This window comes from Loxodonta africana, chromosome 9 (genome assembly GCF_030014295.1).
Source record: "Loxodonta africana isolate mLoxAfr1 chromosome 9, mLoxAfr1.hap2, whole genome shotgun sequence".
Classification (NCBI taxonomy): Eukaryota; Metazoa; Chordata; class Mammalia; order Proboscidea; family Elephantidae; genus Loxodonta; species Loxodonta africana.
Genome location: NC_087350.1, coordinates 44715004 through 44741245, shown reverse-complemented (window position 1 = coordinate 44741245; position 26242 = coordinate 44715004). Strand labels below are relative to the sequence as shown.

General features: G+C 40.5%; 1 protein-coding gene across 4 annotated transcripts in view; it reads left to right on the top strand.

Annotated features, from left to right (window-relative positions):
- Window positions 1-26242, top strand: part of ABL1 (ABL proto-oncogene 1, non-receptor tyrosine kinase) — a 193973-nt gene that overhangs the window by 123915 nt on the left and 43816 nt on the right. Inside the window, exon 1 of one of the 4 annotated variants that reach the window (XM_010587557.3) lies at window positions 13641-13820. The exons of the other annotated variants lie outside the window; for them this stretch is intronic. Within the exon in view, the coding sequence (XP_010585859.1) occupies window positions 13742-13820 (79 nt within the window). The 5' untranslated portion in view covers window positions 13641-13741. Of the gene's footprint in view, window positions 1-13640; window positions 13821-26242 lie in introns of those variants that run through there. 4 annotated transcript variants of the gene reach the window in all.

Sequence of the window (26242 nt, the reverse complement as noted above, 5' to 3'; positions counted from 1 at the left end):
GACCATTATGAATAATACTGCTATGAATATTAGTGTATAAGCCTTTGTGTGGATACATTTTCATTTCTCTTAAGCAGATTCCTAGGAGTATAATTGTTAGATCTTATGGTAAAAAAAAAAGTTTGTCTTTAATTTTTGAAGAAACTGCTGAAATGGACCACAACTACCACAACCGACTGTCGTGGCAGGGATTGCAATAAGGGGTCCCAGACAGAGTGGGAGAAAAATGTAGAACAAAATTCAAAAAAAAAAAAAAAAAGAATCGGGCTTGCTGGTCTGACAGAGACCAGAGAAACCCCAAGAGTATGACCCCCGGACACCGTTTTAACTCAGACCGAAGCCACTCCTGAGGTTTACCCTTCCGCCAAAGATTAGACAGGTCTATAGGGCCAATAATAACACACATGATGGACGTGCGTCATAGTTCAATCATGTATACGAGACTAATGGGCACACCAGCCCAAAAGTAAAGACCAGAAGGCAGGAAGTGACAGGAAAACTGGACAAATGGAAACAGGGAACCTGGAGGGGAGAAAGGGAGAGTGTTGACACATCGTGGGTTGGCAACCAATGTCACAAAACAATTTATGCATTAACCGTTTAATGAGAAACTAATTTGCTCTGTAAACTTTCACCTAAATCACACACACACAAAAAAGAAACTGCCGAACTGTCTTTGAAAGTGACTGTACAGTTTTATGTGAGAACATTTGAGAGTGTTCCAATTTCTCCGCATCGTCACCAACGCTTGGTATTGCCCATCTTGTTGATTATAGCCTTTCTAGTTTTTTTTTAGTGGGTATGAAGTAGTCCCATTGTGATTTTAGTTTGCATTTCTTGAATGTCTAATGATGCTGAACTTTTTTTTTTTTTAATTGTGGTTTAGGTGAAAGTTTATGTAGCAAATTAGTTTCTCATTAAGCAGTTAATACACAAATTGTTTTGTGACATGGATTGCCAATCCCATAATGTGTCAACACTGTCCCCTTCTCCACCCAGTTACGTGTTTCCATTCATCCAGTTTTCCTGTCCCTTCCTGCCTTCTGGTCTTTGCTTTTGGGCTGGTGTGCCCGTTAGTACTGTATACATGGTTGAATTATGAAGCACGTCCTTCATATGTGTTATTGTTGGCCCAACAGACCTGTCTAGTCTTTGGCTAAAGGGTGAACCCTAGGAGTGACTTCAGTCTGAGTTAAAAGGGTATCCAGAGGCCATATTCTTGGGATTTCTCCAGTTTCTGTCAGACCAGCAAGCCTGGTCTTTTTTTTTTTTTTTTTTAATTTTGTTCTACATTTTTCTCCACTCTGCCTGGGAACCCTGTATTTTGATCCCTGCCAGAGCAGTCGATGGTGATAAATGGGCACCATCAAGTTGTTCTGGGCTCAATCTGGTGGAGGTTGTGATAGTTGTGGTCCATTAGTCCTTTGGACTAATCTTTTCCTTATGTCTTTGGTCTTCTTCATTCTCTTTTGCTCCAGCCAGGATGTGACCAGTAGATGTATCTTACTGTCCGCTTGCAGACTTTTAAGACCCCAGTCACTACTCATTACAATTGGATGTAGAACATTTTCTTTATAGACTATGTTATGCCAGTTGGGCCAGATGTCCCCCGAGATCATGGTCCCTGGCCCTCAGCCCAGTAGCTCTGTCTCTCAGGGCATTTGAATGTGTCTGTGAAGCTTCTCTGACTTTGCCCTGGTCGAGTTGTGCTGACTTCCCCAGTACTGTATACTGTCTTACCCTTTACCAGAGTTGGCGCTTATCTACTATCTAGTTACGGTTTTTCCCTCCCCACCCCTCCCTTCCCTGGTAACCATCAAAGATTGTTTTTTTCTGTGTGGAAACATTTTCATGTGTTTTTATAATAGTGGTCTTGTATAGTATTTGTTCTTTTGTGATTGACTTACTTCACTCAACATAATGCCCTCTGGATTCATTCGTGTTGTGAGATGTTTCATGGATTCATCATTGTTCTTTATTGTTGCGTAGTATTCCATTGTGTGTATGTACCATAATTTGTTTATCCATTCGTTTGTTGATGGGCACTTAGGTAGTTTCCATCTTTTTGCTCTTGTGAACAGTGCTGCAGTGAACATGGGTGTGCATATGTCTATTTGTGTGACGGCTCTTATTTTTCTAGGATATATGCCTAGGAGTGATGCTGAACATCTTTTCATGTGCTTATTAGGCATTTACATTTTTTTTCTTTGGTGAAATACCAATTCAGATCTTTTCTGCATTTTAAAATTGATTTGTGCATCATCTTATTATTGAGTGGTAGGCTCTTTATCTTCTGGATGCAAGTTCTATATCAGATATATGATAGAACACATTGATTTTTATCTTGCTCACACTTGTACCAGAGATCATGGAAAGGGGAAGGGACAGTTAATAGTAGTAATAATTAATGTTTAATATTTGAGTATTTATTATGAGCTGTACCTGAGCTAAGTGCTTCACAAGGATTACTTAAGCCATTTTCTCATTTTTTAAAAGTTCTAGGACAGTTTCAAATCTTGTTCTTTAATTAACAGTTTTTAATAGAAGCAGAAAACAGTTGAATTTGGGAATTCTAAGATATATGCAAGTTACAACTGGTCTTTTAATATTATTACTACAAGGACTATATGTTAGTTAGGATAGACATGTGGCTGTTATAACAGATCCAAAATACTAGCGGTTTAAGCTGGTAGATGTTTATATCCCTCTCCTCTAACAGGCTGATGTTAACAGTCCCTGATGGGTGTGGTGGCTGTGGATGGGTAAGGTCAGGCTCCTATTTGGTTACCCTGTCATCCTTAAGATCCAAAATGGCTACTTCAGCCATCAAATCCCCTTATAGACAGTGGGAAGCGGAAAGGGGGGAAGAGAGGCATACCCCTTCCTTTGAAACCCCTAACCCAGAAGTTGCATGCATCACTAACCTAGAAGTTGCATGCATAGCTTCTGTTCACACACCATTGGTTAGAACTTAGTCATGCCTAGCTACAAGAGAGGCTGGGAGAATTAGTCATTTTTTCTGGGGCAATATGTGCATGTAAGCCTTAGGGGTTAAGGCCTAAAACCTAGGGATTGAAGGTGGGAAAGGAGAACAGATATTGAGGGCCATTGTTGGGCTTGAAGGTTCCTGTAAATGGTTCTCATTCATTTTTCATCAAAGGAAGTCTAGTTGATATGCAATTGTTGACCTAAACCTTCTTGAGAAGTTAATTTTACAATTATTTTAGAATTACACCAGGATGTTCTTTATCTGAAATAGCCATAAATATGAATTATTGTTGCTTGTGTTGTTTTTGTGTCGTCGAATCGATTCCAATTCATAGGGACCATTTGGACAGAGTTGGGCTGCCCTGTAGGGTTTCCTAGACTGTAATCTTTATGGGAGCATTGCCAGGTCTCTTCTCCCACAGAGCTGCTGGCGGGTTTGAACTGCAGACCTTTCCAGCAGAGCTCTTAACCGTTGCGCCAGGGCTCCTTTATTGTTGCTTAGACCAAACCAAACCCATTGCTATCCAGTTGAATCTGACTCACAGTGACCCTATAGGACAAGGTAGAACGACCCCATAGGGCTTCCCAGGCTGTAAATCTTTACCGAAGCAGACTGTCTCATCTTTCTTTTGCGGAGCAGCTAGTGGGTTTGAACTGCCACCCTTTTGGTTAGCAGCGGAGTGCTTAACCACTTTGCCACCAGGGCTCCTCTTATTGTTGCTTAGGGAATGTGGAAATAACTTAGAGATTGAATTAGATTTTGGAGTTGCTGTGTATAGATCTTACATGCCAGCTGATAGGAAGGGTGGCAGACAAGAGGATAGCTTCTTCCAGGTTGACTTTGAAAGCAGTCCCTTTGTTTGTAGTTTTCTCTTCAAGTCCAGGGACCAGGGACCTGCCTCTCTCCTCTTGACATCACCATAATGCCACTTAAATGAGCAGTTTTGCCAGTGTTCACTACAGCAGTTCTTTTCTAGTTAACAATCGACTTTGACAGCAATGGGTTGGGTTCTGGGTTAATACGCCAGATCTGTTGCTTTAAGGAAGAAAAAATGAGGTACCGTTTCATTTGGAGGTGCTATTGTTTCTCTAAGAATAACAGTGATTTCTAACAAGTGTACGGAAGAAATCTTCGGGTTCCATTTGCCCTTTGTGTATGGGTAAAACCTTGACAACAAAACAAATTGATACTGAATGTTTTGAAGAAATAATCACTCAGGCTCCTTTAGTATTTCATTTTCATTTCTAGGTTTTCAAGCGTTGGTAACAATTAACAAGAAATTTGCTTTCTCGGTTACAGCTCTAGGCTGCTGAGAGGATCTGAATACTGAGGGAGCCTATATTTTTACAGCCCATTTCAACTGCCCCAGAGATAACTTGGGTAAACATGGGCTCCTCCACATACCTCCTAATCCCTGCTGGGTCTTACACTGTGGGGAGGTTCAGACAACTTGTTTTCTTTCCCTTCTAGCCTTTCTCTCTACATTCCCCTCCAGCTGCCTTCTCCACCCCGCCCCCTTCACCCCCAAATGTAATGTGATCTCCTAGGCCTGGTCTGCTGCTTTTGCAGATTCTTGTAGTCTTAGAGAAGGGGGGGGGGGGCGGGGGGGCGGGGATTAACTACTGCCTTACCGGTTTAAAGTTAACCAAACTTTAAAAGCCAGAAGTGATGCTGGTGTTTCAGAACTAAAGTCGTGCTTTTGAATAGTCCGTGCTTGTGCTTTTCTTTATCCATTGTTTCTTCTAGTGTGCTTAGTTTATCTTCTTATAAATCTTGTTATACTTCAGGGTAATAGTTTGAAGCCTTCAAGGTTTTTCAAAGTTGAGACACTACAATTTTTTATTTGTTTTGTAGCTGCCTTAATCATTATTCAATATTCAAATTAAAAACAAACAAGACTTTCAGTGATTAAAATGAAATTCTTTGGCATTTATTTCAAAAGTTAACCAAAGGGACAAAGATTTCACGAAAGCATGCAAAACCTCTTTAAATTGAATTCAAGCACTTAAAGCTTAATAAGAATATCTTAAACTTTTTGTTTAGTAATATTTCTGTTTAAAATTTAACTTTAAGGTACAGTGTTGTGACTGTATATAAGAATTCAGGGTGTAGTTGTCTGATTTCGCTAGCAGCAAAATTAAGATTTGAGAGCTGTCATTTGCAACAAATTTTAAGTAATTTTTCAGCCTGGTATCCTAAATCTTGCCTGTGAGTCAGAATCGCCTCTATGACAGTGGGTTTGGTTTGATTTTTTAGTATGTGTCATGTAATGGAAAATAATCTTACCAGGGAGTTTGGAGATGCTGGGTTCTTCTTCTGGCTCTGCCGCTAACTTGCTGTGTGACCTTGTACAAATTATTTAACCTGTCAGTTATCTGGAAACCCTGGTTGTGTGGTGGTTAAGTGCTACAGCTGCTAACCAAAAGGTTGGTAGTTCAAATCCACCAGGTGCTCCTTGGAAACCCTGTGGGGCAGTTCTACTCTGTCCTGTAGGGTTACTATGAGTCAGAATAGAATCAACGGCAATGGGTTTGTTTGTTTTTTTTGGTCAGTTATCTCATCTGTAAAATGGGCGAAATAGATTTTGATTAAAAATGATTAAAGTTAGAAAACCTGCATTTATCTTTTTTTCTACCCCAGACCCCACTGAAATGACAATAAAAAGATTTTTTTTGGTGTAAATGCATAAGGGCAATACCACCCAAAAAACCCACTGCCGTTGAGTCGATTCGGACTCCTAGCGACCCTTAAGGACAGAGTAGAACTGCCCCATAGAGTTTCCAAGGAGCACCTGGCAGATTCGAATTGCCGACCTCTTGGTTAGCAGCCGTAGCACTTCACCACGCCACCAGGGTTTCCGAAAGGGCAACAAGAACCCCCAAAAAACCCAGTGCCATCGAGGCAATTCCAACTCATAGCGACCCTATAGGACCCAGAAGGAGAAAATAGTGCATAAGAAAGTTCAACACATTTTTAGAAAATGGAAAACAATCGAAAGAGTAGTGATAGACTTAGCAGAATTGAGGAAGCTAAAGCCTAACCTCTTCTGAGAGAGAGATTGATTAGAAGTGAGTTAATTTGTTCCTGCGAACCTTGGAAAAGCTCAAACTAGAGACATCAGTAAGCGGGGAGTGAGGCCTGTAGCTGAAAACAGGGAGAGCAATTGAAAGTGATTAGATTCCTCAACCCCCTCCCCAACCCTATGTCTCTTTCCTACCTGCAGGAGACTAGAGCTATTACATTGAGAAATTGGACACTAAAGGCTTTGGACTCAGGCATTACCCTGCCTGGGACTGGGTAAGGCATTGGGCTAACAACAGTGGGATAGGCAAGAGTGGAATAAAAAAAAAAAAAGCCTGTATACTGAATAGTCGGATTCCTAACCCTCTTCTAATGCCTGTTAGCCAGGACCCTAACAGAGGAGTTGGGAAAATTCTCTCATGTGGGTGGGGAGGGGGTGGGGTTGGGGGGGAAGAGATTGAACAGCCCTGGAGAAAAGCCTTACATATACTAACATTTGGGGATTCTCTTGTTGAAAAATGAGCTCACCACTTCTTTTCATTGAAATCCACCAGTTATGCCCCTTCTATTTGGGTATGCCCCTTCTATGAATACAGAGCTTCCAGTTAACTTTTTAGTGCTTCACTCATATATTTATTTAATGGACAGCCAAATTTCTCTAGATATTAAAGAATAGTTTCTAACATGAAAGGTAAAGGATAAAAGAAATAAACAGAAAACAGGAACTTGGTGGAAATAAAGACAATGTAGGAAACAAGAGTTCAAAAAACTAATGTTTGCTTTCCTCAGATAAAGCTATTGCAACCATCAAACAACAGAATGCTATTAAGAACAATAACAATCAGAATAAGAGTGAGCTTCTTAGTATTGAAAACATTGTTGCCAAAATTTAAAATTCAACAGAAGACTTGGAAAACAGTCTGTCTCAGAAAGCAAAAACATAAAGACAAAGAAGTAGACAGTAAGAGAGAAAAGTTAAGGAAATTAGACACTCAGTCCAAGGACTTCAGTATCTATCTGGTAAGAATTCCAGAGAAGTTCCTGGATGGTGCAAACAGTTCATAGGGCTGCTAACCAAGAAATGTTGGAGGTTCAAAAGGCCTCGCTATCTACTTCCAAAACATCAGCCATTGAAAACCTATGGAACACAGTTCTACTCTGACACACATGAGGTCACCAAGAGTCCCAGTCAACTTGACAGGAACTGGTTACTGCTTTTATGAATTCCGGAAAGAAAAAACTGGGGGAAAAAAAATGGAGGAAAGGAAGCTAGCAGATAAAGTTTAAGGAAAAAAATCAGAGTTTACTGAAGTGAGTGTTTTCCAGGGCTAAATGACTTAAATCTCTGGATTCAATGGGCCCTCTGAGTCCCTGGCATAATATATCTAAAAAGACTTATACCAAGCCATATCATTGTGAAATTTAAGAATACCAGGAATATTAGAAGATTCTGGTAGATTCCAGAGAGAAAAGCAAGTTATTGTGTAAAGGATCAAGAATCGGAATGGAATTGCATTTCTAAACAAAAATACTGGAAATAGAAGATAGTGGAGAAGTCACTTCAAAATTCAAGTGGGGAAAATTATTTTCAACCTAGAATTCTATACCCAGCCAAACTGTCAAGATATAAGGAAGACATTTTTTAGATATCCACCTTCCTCCTTCTCGCTGCCTCCCAAGGAAGTTACTTATTTATTCTCCAGTAAAATGAGAATAAATCAATAAATGGAAGTGAGACTATTTAAAGTGTGTTTGAAAAAATATTGTTTGATAGATCTTTGAAGTATTTGGGGAAAAATAGTAGTAAGTACATAGAAGACTAATCAAATGAAAAAAAAATAGGCAGTTAATATCTCCAGGATAAACAAAGTTTTGTAATAAAGAAAACATTCGTAGTGTATTGTTGGCCCAGCAGTGAACAATATTTACATGGTTATAGTTGTGTAAACTCTGACTCTACTTAACCAAAAATTGTGATGTTAGTGTTTTGGAGGTTGGGAATGGAGATAGTATAATAAACCAAAAAAAAACAGACCCACTGCCATCGATTTGATTCCGATACTACCAAAAAATTAATAGATAATGTGTAAAGTTCATGAATCCAGAAACAGCAATCTGAGCATATTCTTCAGAAATCTGAAGGAGGCTACCTCTGAGAAAACAGTCTGGGAATGGAGTCAGGGAACTGTTGTTTTTTATTATATAAGACTTTTAGTATCATTTGATTTTTAACCATTAAACATTTGATAAAAAATAAAATGTGCATAATAATACCAGTTCCCTTCTAGAGAAAAAATTTTTCAACAGTTATGTTTAGACTTGTTAATTATAAAAATATAGTAGAGTCTTACTATAATGAGATTTTCTGGAAAGTAAAAGGCAGCTCAGATTCTAGATTGTGGATCTAAGGCAGTTCAGATTTGGGCCCCAACTGAGAATTATAGCCTTGGAAATACTAAGGGGACTAACAAAGAATCAGTATGGTCTGAAAGACAGTTGTATATGCATTCTGCACACTAAGTACTGGGCCTGAAATAAAATAGGCTCCCATTAAAGATATGGGGGTGTGGAGTTTGGGTTTTGCTACAGAGCTGTGGTTGCAGAACCTTGGCTTTAGGATTAAAGGTAGGACTCTCTGCGACATTGGAACCTCGGTTGCTACTCCTTCCCCATAGCTAGTGTTTCTTTCCCTTAATCAAATAATTTCCTTGTCCCTTGGAAAACCTCCAGATTCTGCTTTCACTCCCTCAGACTGTGCTTTCTGGAATCATTTTCATGTATCACATTTGTTAATTTTAGCTCTTGACTTAGTTCCAATAAGACTTAGTCAGGAACACAGACCATCACCTGATACAGTAATAGTCCTCTTTTGGAAATAACAATAGCTACCTTTTTTTTTGAGTACCTACTATGCACAGGACATTTTCCATACATTATTTCTAATCTTCCTAACCCGGTGAGATAGCTACTCTTATGACCACCGCCCATTTGCGGAAGAAAAAGTTGAGGCTCTGAGAGGTAAAGTCACTTGCTTAAGTCACCACGGTGAATGGCAAATCTGAGACTCAGAACTAGGCTGTGTGGTGTCACGGCCCATGCAGCCGCCACTGTGTTGCCTCTCCCGATGCCTGGTCTGCCCAGGCCAGATTCATCAGACCTTTGTGACCCGTAAGCGGGGCTATCTGACTGAATAATTAAGATAACTTAAAGGGATGCATATGCGTCCTTATACAGTGGCAAAAATGGATATGATTGACAAGGTCTTCTTTTAAGCTGTAACCTTATCTTTAGTTAGACACACACTGTACCCACAGAGCTAGAGAACTGGGCAAGTTCGCACTGAACAGTGTTTGCAGAATCAGATGAAGTGGATTTTGTTGGGATGTGCATGTGAAATAGCATGCACTTACCTGAAGACCTTTGCTCTTTCCCTGTAAAGTTACTGGCTGAGCCGGAAACAGTGAAGAAGTCAGTCAGACTTAGGGTCATCTGAAGGGGGCGGGGGGAGGGCCCCAAACCAGGCCTCGTGTCACACTCATCCACCTCCCTTTCCATACCCACCCCCTACTCCCTTATCCTGCTGCTTTGTGGTGGTACTCAGGATCCTGCACCTTTCCCTTGACCCACTTCTATTGTGGGCCCCTGCTCTATTTTTTTTTTAATTGACCTGAATGACAAACTTTAAAAAAATTCAGTCTTTATCCTGAAATCTTCAGAGAAGAGTTCTCTTTTGATAACTTCTTCAAGGGTCACACATTTCAAATTCAGAAATTTCATTCAAATGAATAAGTTTTAGAAATATCCATTCCTATTTGTCCTATTCCAAGTGAAAAGAAGAACCAATTCTCTTTCCTCATCCAAAACAGTGGTTTTCAAACTGAAGTATGCACACAGATCATTTGGGGAGCTTGTTAAAATGCTGATCCCTGGGCCCCATTCCAGATATTCTAATTCTGTAGGCCTAGAATGGAAACCAAGAATCACAGGTGATTCTAAGTAGGTTGTCCATGGATCATGCTTTTAGAAACACTGCTGAGATACCTTAATATAATTAAGAAGCTTTATTGTTTATTCTTTCTTGCAATGTTGATGGTGCAGTGCTTAAGAGCTACAGCTGCTGACCAAGAGGTCTGCAGTTTGAATCCACCAGCTGCTCCTTGGAAACTCTGTGGGGCAGTTCTACTCTGTCCTCTAGGGTCACCATGAGTTGGAATCGACAGCAACGGGTTGTTTTTCTATTTTTTCTTAATATTCGTAATATATTTTAAAATACTCTTACGTAGCTTTAATCCCTTGTTTTGTTTTAAAAACATTTTCCAACATTTAATGATTTTTATTCCATCCTCTAGTATTATCCACCATTCACTTCAGTTGGAAATTATGTGACATTTTGGAAAGTTCAAGAGTTTGTGGACCTCCTAGCTCACTCCTCAGTTTCCTTACCTGAGAAATGGAAATACACTACACAAAACTCATAGGACTGTTGTGAGGCTTAAGAGTGCCTAGCACATACTAGGAACACATTAAACGACAGTTCCTTTTCCAAACTGAATGAGCTCAGGATCTTTTTTCTTTTTAAGTTAATGGCTTTTAGGTTTTAGGTTGATAAGAGGAAATCTTTGTTGGGTCCTTTCTTCACTCTCCTAAGATGATTTCAGCTCTCCTTCATTTGCTTGTTACAGAATGCTTTTTGTTTGGTGTAAGTTTCAAAACACAACAGGTTGGCTCTGGAAATCATGACTAGCCCAGGTTTGATATGGTAGTGTACAGTTTGCTGATATTTTGAATATTCATTGCCACTACTTCTGAGTGTTTTGCTAAACCTTGTTAATGCGTGGTTTTATAACTAAATTTTAAAAGATTTGGACACAGTGTATAAGCATTACACATTTTAAGGGGATATGAAGGTCATTTCATTTTAGACTCAAGAGCAGAATATTAGTAACAGTTATCAGCTTTTTAAAATAAGATTATATTCCAATAAAAAGTGCAGTACCTGCAGATAAATATCTTGTCCTATATTAACTGAAAATATTCAAAGATATGGTTAAAATGCCAACAAATGCCTATTAATGTGCAGTTATTGGCATTAAGCTGCCAGTTTGAATGGAGCCCTTTAAATCTGAAACACTGTATAATAGCAGAGGATATATTTTTTAGCTCCTGTTGGTCACCTTTTTGAATTTTATTTTTGGCATTACTCTTGGAGTTCAAAACAACACAAAACAAGTCAGTCAGTACACATTACGCACAAGCTGTCCAGCAGAATGAGAGTCTCCCAGAATGCAGAAAGCATTCACAGTCACACTTGTCACCTGGTAGTTTTGTAGCCCTATGTTTCAGGGTGATGGGAACTGTGTACTTCTCTGACCTGGTACCACAACATGTGACCTACTCACTCTAACAGTAGATCCATTAGTTGAAGTAAACATACATTTTGTATATTGATCAGAATTTGGCAGGACACTTCTAAAAGTTTAATGACACCGTGGCTGAGAGTCTTGAATTTTTGTGCGCTATTTTTTGGCAAACTTAAATGAAGATCTTATTACTTAGCCATTCCTGGTGTACTGAAGATACTCAGGTTTTTGTCATTGCAGGATAGGCTAGAAAGTATAACAAGCGAATCCTACTTGGTTTCTGGGGCTGATCCCAGTAGTCAGGGTCTCTTAACCAAGATCCGCTCTGAAACATCCGACCAGTTGCTGTTGAGTCGGTTCTGGCTCATGGCAACTCCACGTGTGTCAGAGTAAAACTGTGCTCCATAGGGTTTTCAGTGGCTGATTTTTCAGAAGTAGATCATCAGGCCTTTCTTCCCAGGCACCTCTAGGTGGACTTGAACTACAACCTTTTGGGTAGCAGCCGAGCACATTAACAGTTTGCACCACCCAGGGACTCAAAACATATGACAATCTCAGTTATTTGACCAAAGATACAGATATACATCTCCAAAGCTTCAGTTTACTTGAAATTTAGTCTTGGTGGGAAAACCAAAACCCATTGCTGTCAAGTCGATTCCAACTCATAGCAGCCCTATAGGACAGAGTAGAACTGTCCCATAGTGTTCCCAAGGAGCGCCTGGTAGATTTAAACTGCTGATCTTTTGGTTAGCAGCCATAGCTCTTAACCACTATACCACCAGGGTGACGAGTCAGCATAATCCACTGGTCAGGAGCCTGATAGATCAGGGTTTGAGTCTTGCTCTGTCTGTTTACAGCTGTAGGACCTTGGGCAAGGTGCTTGACCTCCTTGAGCTTCAGTTTTCTTCCTGAAGAATTGGGATAATTATTTTCCTCACAGGATTGTTGTGAAAGTGTGATGCAGCAATGAAAGTAACATGCTTAAAACAAATCTCTGGCACATAGTAAGATCTCAATACATGTTAGGTTTTATTATTTATATGCTATAAGATGGACTAAATTAATTTTTCTCCCTGTTGTATTTGACATGATTTAATAAACTTTTCTTATTGTTACTGGAACTTACCTGATTTTATTTAATTATTTGGTATGATTGGGTTCCCTATTGTTTTCTACTGATCTAGATTACTGGTTTTGTGCCAGTAATACATTGTTTTGATTATTGTTATTTTATCGTATTTCATAATGTTTATGATTAGCCCTACCCAGAGTTATAAAAGATTTGAGCCCAACACCACAATGAAATGGATTTTAAACAATGGTACCGAATGACAGTCACCAAAGGGCTGGAAAACATTCTCTGTTGAAGAAAATGAGGCAAAGAAGGAATGCACTTCTTGCCTCTGATGAATTCTCATTGTGGAGACAAAATTTCTGTCCCATATAATCGGAAATTATGTTGGAATTTGAACTCACAACTCTTCTGTTACCAGCCCTCTCCAAGTCTGCATATCTGTGTAGTTGTTCTGTGGGTCCAAGTTTGATTATTCATTCCTCAGACACCCATTGAGTAGGCCTTAATCACAGTAAGCTCAGTGAATATAAATGAGAGCAGTAGAGGTAATTCCAGAGGAATTTGCATTATTCACCGGCATTCTTGGGATATACAATATAGGGTTTGCCTAGGCACAGAGCGTGGTGCAACTTGACCTTATGTGGGGCAGGTTGGGGAAATCTTGTGTCACAACGGGGATGTAAGATGTTTCAAACTTGGAAACGGGAAAGCATGTGCTCCCTGAGGGCAACAGCATTTCTCACAGGCTGAGTAACTCCACGTCTTTCTCTGGGTGTTACGATTGTTTTACCAACGTTGGAAACACCTCAATGCTGGGCTTGCACTCCTCCCCTCCCTGCTAAAGTAGGATTTGTCTGCCGAATTGTTGTTGAAAGCGGTACTGTTTTAGGGATGGGTTTTGCCTCTTGAAAACGTAGAAGCGAACCTTCGTCCGCACTCCCTGTCTCAGTTTTCAGTCTGTCCTAGACTCCGACCGGCTGCGCTTCGGGAGGGAGCGCGAGGAGGGCGGCCCGGCCAGGAGAGGGTTAAGGGCCGGGGGCGGGCCTTCCGCGCGCCGGAGCTTCAGGGCCCTTTGTTGGCCGCGTCCCGGAGTGGAGACGGGACGGGCGCGATGGCCGAGTCCGGGCGCGGTCACCCGCGGTGAGCGCAGAGCACAGCGGGGCTCGGGGCGAAGAGCGCCATCGGGGAGCGGGGCGGCACCGGCCCGAGTCGGGTCCTGCCCGACGCCCGCGGAGGTGGGGAGAGGGGGCGCCAGACCCGGACGCCGCCAGACGGGGACTCCGTCCGCACACGAAGATGTTGGAGATTTGCTTGAAGTTGGTAGGCTGTAAATCAAAAAAAGGCCTCTCCTCGTCCTCCAGTTGTTACTTGGAAGGTAAGTTCAGGCCCAGGCACTTGGGAGTAAATTCTGAAGGAAGGCCTGCCCTGCGCGGCAAGCGTCTGGGACTCTGCTTAGGCCTCGCTCTTTCGCTTGCGCGCGCGCGCGCTCTCCCCCTCTCTCGCTTTCTTTCTCTTTCTTTCCCTCGAAAGTCCCTGGGCGCTGCTGGCTGAACGGAGAGAGTGCGTGCTGCAGCCCACGATCTCTAGCTGCTGCGTTGACGTTGTGCTGGAGGTGTCAGGGAGCCGCTAAGAGCGGGCTTCCCGGAGATAGTTTGAGAAAGCGAACTTCACAGACCATTAATGTTCTTGTTACTCCACGTGTGTAATTTCTGCTGTTAATTGGGAATTAGGTGTCAAAAAGGTCGATCTGCGTTTGGAAAACATATGATTTTCATTAAGTATCGTGTACAAAGAGAACATGGCCCTACCATTTATGGATACAGAGTTTCAAGTGATCTTCCACCACCACCCCCACCCACCCACCCAGACTACTCAATCTTATCTACAGACCATGAATAGGTCTTAGGAATTTTCTCTCTTTTGGGGGGGAGGAAGAGAAATTTCACAAAATTTAAGAAGGTATTTCCAGTGAGTCCAGTAGAGTACTTGGGAAAAAACCCTCATGTTAGGTTCCTTCTATAAAACTTAGAACCAGGAGCATTTCGCCTTTCCCTCCTTCCACCCTACTCTCCCTTTCTTCTCTAATCCCATTTATTTCTTTTCCCTTTTTTTTTTTTTAATTACCCATTCTAATAAGATGACACTGGAAAAGTGAATTGAGAATGATGAATGGTCGTCATGTTTGTAGCTTCAAGATGTATATGAAATTACTTGATTTGGGCACTGGCCATCCTCGGACTATTGTCTTCAGCAGAAAGGCTAATTGTACTTCAGAGATATAATCATGCTTGGATTTCTTTGTCATTTAGGAGTTAAAATAGGAAAAGAAATGTAAACGAATGAGTAGGATTTCTGCTATAGTGCCATGAATGAAGTTCTAATGTTTTTCTGTTTCGAAATGAAATAGAAATAAACGGAAGCCTTGTTAATTTTCTAATCTTTCCTTTGCCACTTTTTGAGTTGAGGGGCTGCCTGGAGTCGCATATGCAGCTCAGACGATAAATGCCAGTGATATAGATGAAACCTGTTTGCTCTTCTTGCCACAAGACCTCTACCTCCTTCTCTCCTCTCCTCTCTGGAATTTTAAGGACTTTTTTTTTCCAGTGCCTCAGAGATCTTTCTAGATGGAGTGGGCTCATAGAAGTTGAGCATTTGGAGGGAAGAGATGGCTTATTTGTCTCTGAAAGTTGGTGGTTGAGAGCCAAAATCTTCTTAAGTTAATACGTTGCTTATTTTCCAAGTTGCTCAAAATTTTGAACACATTTTCATTTACATCTGTAACCAGTTAGTGTTAGCCATTATCATCTCCATTTTGCAGATGGATGCCTAAGGCGGAGTTGATGAATGGACTTTTATAACTGCAGAACTGGAGAAAAGTTTAGGTCACAGCTTGGCTGCGACACTGTTTTGTTTTCCAGGGGGTATATTGGAGATTTAGGGCATACCTGATTGGTTTAATTACTGTTTTGGGAAAAAAAAAATTAATCTAAAGGGTCTTACTCCAGCAACCTGGTGTCTTAAAATGAATTGTTTATGCTTAAATCTTAAAAAAAAAAAAAAAAAATCCAGTACAGCATATTGCCTTGGGTTAAGGCTTTAGAAAAGTATCACTATTAAGAGTTCTTTCTTGTTATAAGTTTTCCTTATTTCACTGTTACATTTAATTAGAAGATATAAATGGAATTATTGTTTCATAGCTGAGAGAATTTAACAAACCTCAGTGGTCGTTTCTTAAGGACTGGAAGTGCTTCTGATCTCTACGGAAAAACAATCGCCAACATCTGGATAAGTAATCCAGCCTTCCATTTTCATTGCCGTCCTAAATTAATCAATCAACATTAATTGACAACTGTTTGGAGCCCAGGCATCCCAGGTCACAGAGAGTTAAATATTGTCAAGTTTACCCTTGTTCTGTTGAAGGTTTAGCTATCAATCCAGTTTGATCAAGCATGCTACCTGCTACCAGGCCTAGCTGTCAAAACAACAATAGTATAAACATAACAATGTTTTTTTAAAATAATATTTTGTTGTGTTTTAGGTGAAAGTTTACACAGCAAATTAGGTTCCCCTTTAATAATTTTTATACAAATTGTCCCATGCCATTGGCTGCAATTTTTACACTGTGTCAGCATTCTCATTATTTCTATTCTTGTTTGCTCTGTTTCCATTGATTTAGCTTCCCTTCCCCTCCATACCCTCTCATCTTTGCTTTTGAGTAAATGTTGGCCATTTGGTCTCACAGAGTTAATTGTTTAAGGAGGGAGCTCATTACTCACGGGTGATACTGTTCATTTTATAGGCCAATCTATTATTTGGCTGAGAGGTGACCTGCAGAAAAAGCCTCAGTTCTAAGTTCAAAGGTTATCATAGGGCAATAAGTCTTGGGGGGTTCCTCTTATCTCTATTAGTCCAATAGGTTTGGCCTTTTTTTTTTTTTAGGAATTTGAATTTTGTTCTACATTTTTCTCGCGTTCTGTCCAGGACCTTCTCTATGTCCCTAGTCAAAACAGTCAGTAGTGGGAACCGGGCACCATCTAGTTCTTCTTGTCTCAGGTTAACAGAGGCTGTAGTGGGCTGTTAGTCCCATGGACTAGTTTCTTCTTTGAGCCTTTGATTGCCTTCATTCTCTTTTGCTCTATACGAGTAGAAACAATAGTTGTATTTTACATGGCCTCTCAAGCTTTTAAAACCCCAGACACTACTCATCAAACTAGGATGTAGAAACATTATCTTTGTGAATTATGTTGTGCCAGTTGATTAAGTTGTCCCTGGATACTGTGGCCCCAAGCCTTTTAACCCAGTAAACCAATCCCTCAAGCTGTTTGGATATGTCCAGGAAGCCTCCATAACTGTGACAATGTTATCATTAGGTGCCATCGAGTTGATTTTCAACTCCTAGCAACCCCATGGACAGAGTAGAACTGCCCTATAGAGTTTCCTTGACTGTAATCTTTGTGGAAGCAGATTGCCACGTCTTTCTTCCACAGAGCTGCTGGGTGGATTCAAACTGCCAACTTTTCATTTAGCAGCCAAGTGCTGAACTGTTGCACCACCAGGGTTCCTTATGATAGATAACAGTTATTAAATGCTCATTGTATGCCAAGCACTTCACATGATTTAATTCACTTATTTTTCATGTTCACCATATGGTTATTTCAATTTTATAGATGAGACAAGGCACCAAAAGATTAGGTAACTTGTCTAAAAGGTCACAGAGCTAGCAAGTGTTGGTGCTGGGATTAGAACCTGTACTGTCTGGCTCCAGAGAGCCCACTCTTAGCCCCTCTACCAGCTGTTATTATTTGTTTCCTTTGGAACTCACTGTGGATATTACAATGGTATCCTCAGAAACACCTCAAGTAATGACTGAAAAAAGGGCACCCTCTCTTTCTCTTCTGGAAATGCTGGTAAAGTGGTTACTTTTAGAGTAGAATTAAGAATTTTTTTAATGTATATGAAAAAAACACCTGTACATGATAAATTCTAAAAGATCACTTAGTGAAAGTAATTCTCTTTCATACTGAGTTTCCCTACCCACAGGCAGTCACTCAGGCGTTTCTTATGTGTGCTTCTAGAAATATTTTATGCATATACAAGCATTATAACATTTTAATCTTGCCATCCAACTTTGTGAAAATGTATATTTAGCAGTATCTGTTCACTTTGACCACATTTAGCTTTATGATCTTTGGTCCACATTGAACACACTCAATTTTCTGTTTCTTCCCCCTAGAGATGTGAAAGAAAACGTGAACGTTAGGCACTTGAATTCGATTTTACTTTGATTTGTTCATATGTTTGTATTTAAATACATTGTGCGTAAATGTTGTACATGAATGTGTTAGTTCCATAGTGTGGATTCAAAAAGTAATGTCTGTGAAATGAACTCTTCTTGAACTTTCAACATTTATTTTAAGGACCCTTTATTTAAGTGCTTCTTTTCAGCAGTTAGCTTTCTGGTGACTGCTTTATGTGGTGCCAGCCACACAGATACAGTTTTAGAACTTTTGCTTTGAAGAAGCTTATACTGTCTTTCTAAATACGCTCTCCTGAGGTCATCAGATACCTCCCAGGTTTAGTAACAACGAAAACTTAAGGCTTTTTCTGTAACCTCATAGACAGTCAGTCAGTGCTTTTTGTTCTGGATTATATTCACATTATTGATTTCTGATGTGGTGGGCCTTGGCACCGAATGCTTGGTGTACCTTTAATTTCCATACGAACGCTAGGAGGTTTAGGTATTACTCTAATACTACCCTGTTTTATAGAAGAGGAGGAAGAAGGGCTCCAGTTCACTTTGGTTAGAAATAATATTGAATTTGGAGTTAGGAGATCCAAGTTTTCCTCTGACCTCTCTGAGCTTCCATTTCCTTACCTTAAGACAGATAACATCCTCTCTCCAGCCCCCTGACAGGACTGTTTTGAGAAACTGGGAGATGTATTTATATCAATATGAGATTCCTTCGAAATGCCCTGCATCTCTGCGGTTTTATGGCTGTCTCAAGTATTGTTAGGGTACCATTTTCATGTGTAGATAGGGCAACTCTGGAGCCAGCCAGCCTGGCTCCAAATACCAGCTGTGCTGCCTGCTGCCTGATGATCTTGAGCAGGTTGCTCTCTGAACCTTAGTTTTCTCATTTCTAAAATAAGGATCATAATAGCACCTACCTCACTGAGTTGTTGTGAAATTTAAATGAGAGATTTTAAATAAATTGTTTAGCACAGAGTCTGGCATAGAACAAGAGCTTAGCATATGTTAGCTGTTATTTTAAACAAATATTTAGCAATCTAAAATGTCAGGTTTTCCAGTTTCTCTAATGGCTGAGGTAACGATAGAATTGAGCTGAACCCACCCATAGCTTTTTTTTTTTTTTTTTTTATAAAACAATTCATTTTCAAATTTGTTTTGATGCATATAATTAATACTTCCTGTGCTTGGTTTTTGGAAACCTTGGTGGCGTAATGGTTAAGTGGTATGGCTGCTAACCAAAAGGTCGGCAGTTTGAATCTGCCAGACACTCCTTGGAAACTCTGCGGGGCAGTTCTCCTCTGTCCTGTAGGGTTGCTATGAGTCAGAATCAACTCGACGGCAGTGGGTTTGGTTTGGTTGGTTTCGTGCTTGGTTTTAAGCAGGAAAATATTTTCCCTTCCTCTGACCCTCTTATTCTGTGGTGAATATTTTCATTGTGGAAGAAAAAAATCCCATTGGTTCATGGGTATCAATATTTTATCTCTCTTCTCCAGAGGCAATTTTCCACAAGCCCCAAACATGAAAACTGATAATCTTACATTACTTAATACCTTTGTGAAATCAAGTCATTGTATTTTTGCCAAATGAAATAGAAACGGGAAAAAATATCAATGGATAGGTTTTACATATGTATATGTGTGTATATGTATATATATGTATAAAACAAGAACTTAAGATCAAATTGGACATTGGAAGGATTTAATTTTTCTTCTGTAAATGATGAATCATAATTAAACACACTGCAGAACCATTTATTAAATAAATTCTTAGGTTTTTTTTTTTTAAACTTTTTTTAAATGGGAAATTTTAAACCTGTATCAAAAGTAGACAGCCTGATGAACTCCAATGTACTCATCACCGTGCTTTAACAATTATCAGCTTATAGCCAATCTTATTTTAACTATATTCCCCCCCCCCCCATTATTTTGGAGTAAATCTCAACAAGCTTAGAGGTTGTTTTCTTCCACAGTAAAATTATGGTTCAAAGCCATAAGGAAGAATAACTTGCTAGTTACTTCTTTTTGAGATTTTAACTTTTTCCTCAGATATTGAGCATTGTTACTCTCCGAAACTGGTCTTAAAACTCTTCTTTCTTAACCCATACCATAGGTACTTTGTTATATTGTGCATATTAGGTTGTGTTGATGAGGTGGACAGATGGGGGAGACAGAGAAACAGATGGAAGGTAGAGAGAGAGGGAGAGAGGGAAAAACGGGAGAGAGAGAGAGAAGGGGATGAGACAGAGACTGGGAGACAGAAAGACACGTTGAGATGGGAAAAGGAAAACAAAGATGGGAGGGAAGCGAAGATGGAGAAGGGACAGGGACAGAGGAGAGGGTGGGCTGAGAAAGAGATCCAGGTAGATGAGAAGAGAGAAAGAGCCAGATCGTGAGAGAGGAGAGACGAGCACAAGAGACTGAGTGAAAGTGACTGACTGATGGACAGCCAGACAGCTGATGGATGGACAAGTGGAGGGAGAGACAGATCAGTAGCTTCACCTGTCCCTGCTTCCATTTCCTCCCTTATCAAATAGAGTCATCATAGAGTCTACATGATGGGGTGGTGAGGATTCTACACAAAGTGCCTGGCACAGTACATATTAGCTATTAGCACATTAAATTGTACAGATTTTATCCTCATTACTCTTAAATTCTTTTTAGAGACCTAACCCTTATCAGTCTTACCAGTTCCCAAATTTAGCAAATAGCATTGTGTATTAAATACCTTAAAATTGTATTTGTAGTTGGGCTGTGAGTGGCATTAGCTATTGCTTTACTCAAAATTCCTCCTTTTGGTCACCTTGGAATACCCACATAACAATATATTCTGGGAACGTTACTCTAGTGACTCAGATCTAAGATGACCTGTGAGTCCATGATGAAACATTAAAGGAGCACAAGAAATGTGAAACGAATGCTTTCAAACCATCACATGCCTGACAGGCAGATGGAAAGGCTTTTTAGTCTGTTGCAAATGGCCTATGACAGAATGAAAATGCTTTTATGGTTAGCAGGCTCATGGGGACAGTTTGAATCTATGGCCTGCACAGAGATTCCTGAAATGATGGGAAAGTACATGGAGCCATCCAGGGACCTCACTATGCTACTTTAGGAGTCTGTAACAAATCCCCTTTCTTTTGAAAGCACAGAGAAATGTACTTTTACTTTACACTTTTTTTTTTTCTTTTTTAAAGGATCTTGACCATGGTTTACATTACATTGGGGGAAAAAAAAATTATTGAATTTCCTAGACCTTTATAAAGGTTTTTCTAGTCAAGTTGCATTTGCTTTTCATCTTTATTGCCTATCATTTCTAGTTCTGTTATTACAAGTTAACAGATTATTAAGGTGCCCTTTTCGGTCAACTTAATACTTTGTTTTGTTGCTAAAGAGACAAGTGCAGAGTGTTCTACAAATGAGTTCATTTTAACAAACACCAGGCAGTGCTATATGCCCTGCATTGAACAAGGCAGGTGCTGAAGATGCTGAGATAAAAGAGACTTGATCTCCTCCCCAAAGGAGTTTTCATTGTTATAACAGTAAGAGAGGGAGTAATTGCGCTGTCGTGCAGTATGCTAGTGCTAGTGCCAGGTACACACGACACTTGTGCAAAAGTACTTTGCGTACGGGATGCCATTGAATCCAACCTAACCATCCAACTTAAGTCAGTACCATTTTTCCGCTGTTTTGCAACTGAGAAACTGAGGCTCAGAAATTAAATAATATATTCAAGATATTACCAGACAGAACAAGGGGACACTGAGTGGTTTAAAGTCTGGAAAAGTGTGTGTCAGAAGTATATCCTTTTACCATACCTATTCAGTCTGTGTGCTGAGCAAATAATTCGAGAAGCTGGACTGTATGAAGAACAGGGCATCAGGATTGGAGGAAGACTCATTAACGACCCGTGTTATGTAGATGACACAACCTTGCTTGCTGAAAGTGAAGAGGACTTGAAGCAGTTACTAATGAAGATCAAAGACCACAGCCTTCGGTATGGATTACACCTCAACATAAAGAAAACAAAAATCCTCACAACTGGACCAATGAGCAGCATCATGATAAACGGAGAAAAGATTGAAGTTGTCAAGGATTTCATTTTACTTGGATCCACAATCAACGCCCATGAAAACAGCAGTCAGGAACTCAAATGACGCATTGCATTGGGCAAATCTGCTGCAAAGGACCTCTAGAAAGTGTTGAAAAGCAAAGATGTCACGTTGAAGACTAAGGTGCACCTGACCCAAGCCATGGTATTTTCAGTAACATCATATGCATGTGAAAGCTGGACAGTGAATAAGGAAGACTGAAGAAGAGTTGACACCTTTGAGTTGTGGTATTGGTGAAGAATATTGAATACACCGTGGACAGCCAAAAGAACGAACAAATCTGTCTTGGGAAAAGTACAACCAGAATGCTCCTTAGAAGCAAGGATGGCAAGACTGTGTCTTACATACTTTGGACATGTTGTCAGGAGGGATCAGTTCTTGGAGAAGGATATCATGCTTGATAAAGTACAGGGTCAGCAGAAAAGAGGAAGACCCTCAATGAGATGGATTGACACAACGGCTGCAACAGTGGGCTCAGGCATAACAGTGATTGTAAGGATGGTGCAGGACTGGGCAGTGTTTCGTTCTGTTGTACGTGGAGTTGCTATGAGTTGGAACTGACTCGACGGCATCTAACAACAACAGCAGCATTCAAGATATGGTGGTGCTGAGATTTGAGTAAGCTTTGTCCACCTCAGAGCACATGCTTATTGTACTGCAAGTCACATGTTGACACATTCCATACCCTGCCATGGTGATAATAGAAACTGACACCAAGTACACAAATGGAGTGAAGGGGAGGTAATTAATTGAGGGTGAGGAGGAAAAAGGACCAGTTAGAAAAGGTTTATAGGCATGGTAGGGCCAGGAGGATGAGGAGTAGGTTGGGAAGGACATTCCAGGGAGAATAAATGGCACCAGTAGAGGTACGGACAGGTGAGGCACCAAGTTTCCATAGGGGAGACTGCAAGGCTTGTGAGGAGGCTGAATGAAAAGCAGGGAGAGCAGGGGAAGATGGTTCTAGAGCAGACCCTGAAGGATCTCTGTGCCCACTTCAGGAGCTCTGAGTTTTCCTGTAGTTGGAATGGTAATAATAGCCCCTACCATTTTTTTGGTGGTCTGTTACATGCCAGAAGCACAGCGTCTCCCATTTTTTTTTCTGCGAACTCCCAACTACCGTGCAAGACACATGATATTTCTGTTTTCAAAAGAGGAAACTGTAGTTTTCAGAGGCTTCAAGCATTGCCCCAGGTGACACTGCTAGTATATGGTGACGAACCATTGACCCACAGGACTCCCATTCTCTCTTCTGCCTCTCGGCCGCCAGCCATCTCAGTGGGGTTTTTAAAAAGGAGAGTGACTTGACCAGGTTTGCGTTTTAGAAGGATCCCTCTGGTGTCAGTGTGGGGGTGGAGTGAAGGGGGGCAGGGTCAAAGTCAGGGAAGCCAGTGGGAAGTCAAGGGTGTGGTGGGGCATGAAAAGGACAGTGAAGATCAAAGATTGGAGAGATTTGAGAGGAAAAATGGCCAGGATGTGGGGTGTGAACAACTGGGGTGAGAGCTAGAGGAGCAATGAAGATTACCTCAAACCTGTTTCTGGCAGGCTTGAATGACAGATATTTAGGGTGGTTTGATGATGGTGGCGTTCATTGTATAGGGTGTTTCCAGTAATTATAGACATTGATAGTAAACCAAACCATACCCATTGCCATGGATCGATTCCAAGTCATAGCAACCCTATAGAACATAGTAGGACTGCCCCATAGCATTCCCAAGGAGCGCCTAGTAGATTCAAACTGCCGACCTTTTGGTTAACAGCCAAGCTCTTAACCACTGTGCCACCAGGGTTCCTGGGTGCTTAGAATTCCTTTTAGTTTTTTATATTTTGGTAGAGGGAGGGGGATAGGGACTGTATGTCATCAGAAAGGTTAATGTTTGAACTGCTAATAGGGAACAGGGGTTAGGATGGAGGATTCTGTTTTTAAAACTGACTGGCTAAGAACATTATAATGTAAAATGAATGTAGGGGGAATACTTAAAACTTGAGCTAATTCAAATATTATTTTTTAAAGTAGATTTATCTAGAAACCTATTTATTGCCTATAATGCCATTAAGTAGAAAGTAATAAAACTGGATTTCTCTAAATAGAAACTTACATAATTCAGACTTCTCCCTAAATTCATACTGGCCTCATTTCTAGACTCCTTTCCCTGTAAGGTTACTGGGATTCTACTGAACCAAATTGAAAGACCTTTGGAGTCCGGGATAGAATTCAGGGACTCCATGTCCTTGGATGGGAAAAAAATTAAAAATTTTGTTTTATTGAGTTCTGTCTGAAATTTAGCATTTTCTTTCCTTTTTTTTTATTTTAATAAAGATAGGTAACAAGCTACAGTAATATTAGCAGTACATGTGACTTTGTCACCAATAGAAATCTCAGATACTTTCATGTCACCTAACAGTTGACGGCGTCATTTACACTGGTCAGGACTTTGAAATGGTAGTAGTTAGGCAGCGCAGTGATTAAGCCGTCAGCTGCTAACTGAAAGGTCAGCAGTTTGAACCCACCTGGCAATCTGCTCCCGTAAAGATTACTGTCTAGGAAACCCTATGGGGCAGTTCAACTCTGTCATATAGGGTCACTATGAGTTGGAATTGACTTGATGGTACACAGCAATTGCCATTGTTACTTAGTGTGTGAGTAAAGAAGCTCCTATTTAATGCGTTAATAACGAAGTGCTGTATCACAAATTCGTTAAAGCATTTCCATGACTATTTCAGTATAATTAGTTTCCTTGGTAACCTTCTGTATTTTATGCATTTACAAACTTTATTCTGAGGAGTCCCTAGGCTTCACAGGAGGCATCCACAGCACTGCACAGATGAAGAGCCCTGCCTTGGTTGCCGCTGTGTCAGGCCAGCCTTGGATCTGCATGTCCTCCTCCTCCCTTGCCAGGCGCTGTCTTGTTCATGGTCTGCCTCCTTTCCAACACAGTGAGCTCTCCCTCTCCAACTCCTGGCCTTCAGTGTCTGTATTCTGTAATTTATAAATTAATTCAGAGGCAGCACTTGCCATCTATTAGACTTTTGCTTTGAGGCCATGCATACTTTCATTAACTGTGTTTCTCTCACAAGGTGATCCGCTCATTTGGAGTTGAGGTCGAGTGATGATGTTTTGTGTTATTACCACCCTGCTGTACCCCACACCCCAGCAGCTGACACAGTGCTTTAGGGTGCTGGGCAAATATTCTGCCAGTTTTGTTCAGAAATGTGAAGTTAACGTGAAGGCTGTGTCTAGCTAAACTTGTTTTTTTTTTTTTTTTTAAATAATTTTAAGTAACTCTGAGAGTGTAAATTACACATTAAAGGACTGGATAGAATGTAGATAAAATGACTTTCATCAAGTTCAACTTGTGGGAAATAATACTTTTTCTCTAAGCTCATATTATAAAAAGTTGTATGAGACTGTTATAAACTGACTTGAGAATAGTTGGAGCATGATCTCATCAGTTGGAACAGAGTATGAAATAAAACACGAAACCTTCCTTCTTTTTAGAAGAATCTGTTTTATAGATTTTTAAATTACAGAGATTCCTTGAACTAGAGGGTAATAGTAAAGGACCCACAGAAGAAATAAGTATAAAGCAACAAGAGTTTAAATAATTAAATGTGACCAAAAGGAAAGGGAATGTTTATCCTGTCTGACTCTCCCCTGCCTTCTTGCCCCTCCCTCACACTGAAATGTTGATGAGGATCTGAGAGACCACAGAGTGGACAGTAATGGCTGCTGCCTAGCTGACAACTCTGCCTTTCAGAGGAAACCCCAATCTTGGGCAGAAGTACCAACAGGGAAGTGGGAACTAGCTGGGATGTTTTTCCTGGAGGTGAAGTCTTCCTTCCCCTTGGGACTATGAAGTAGCCAAACCAACCAAAACCCACTGCCATCAAGTCGATTCTGACTCATAGTGACCCTATAGGACAGAGTAGAGATTCCAAGGAGTGCCTGGTGGATTTGAACTGCCGACCTCTTGGTTACAGCAGTAGCACTTAACCACTGTGCCGCCAGGGTTTCCATGAAGGTAGCCAGCCCCTGGGATTTATGAGAATCTGCTTCCCTCACTGTTGCCAGTGTTGGGTTGAACAGCAACCCCTGGAAGTCTAGACCAGATACGCCATATCGGAGAATCTTTTGTAAACATTTTTGATCAGTGACTCATAACTTTAAGAAAGGATTATTTTTGTATAAAATGATCTTTAAATTGTACCCTAAAGACTCAAACCATTTTCTTAGAATATTGTTCCAACAGGTTAATCATGCATGGATCTAGTGAATTTTGTGGCATGGTTCTTACTGAAAAAAATTTGATATTCTCATATCTGGCGCCATAGCTTTTTAGAGGTTTGGAGGCATTTTTTAGATTTCACCATTCATGGTGCTCAACTGGCTAATGACTTTTCCTGAGTTCTGTTGGTGGGCGGAAAGGAAACCTTTTCATTG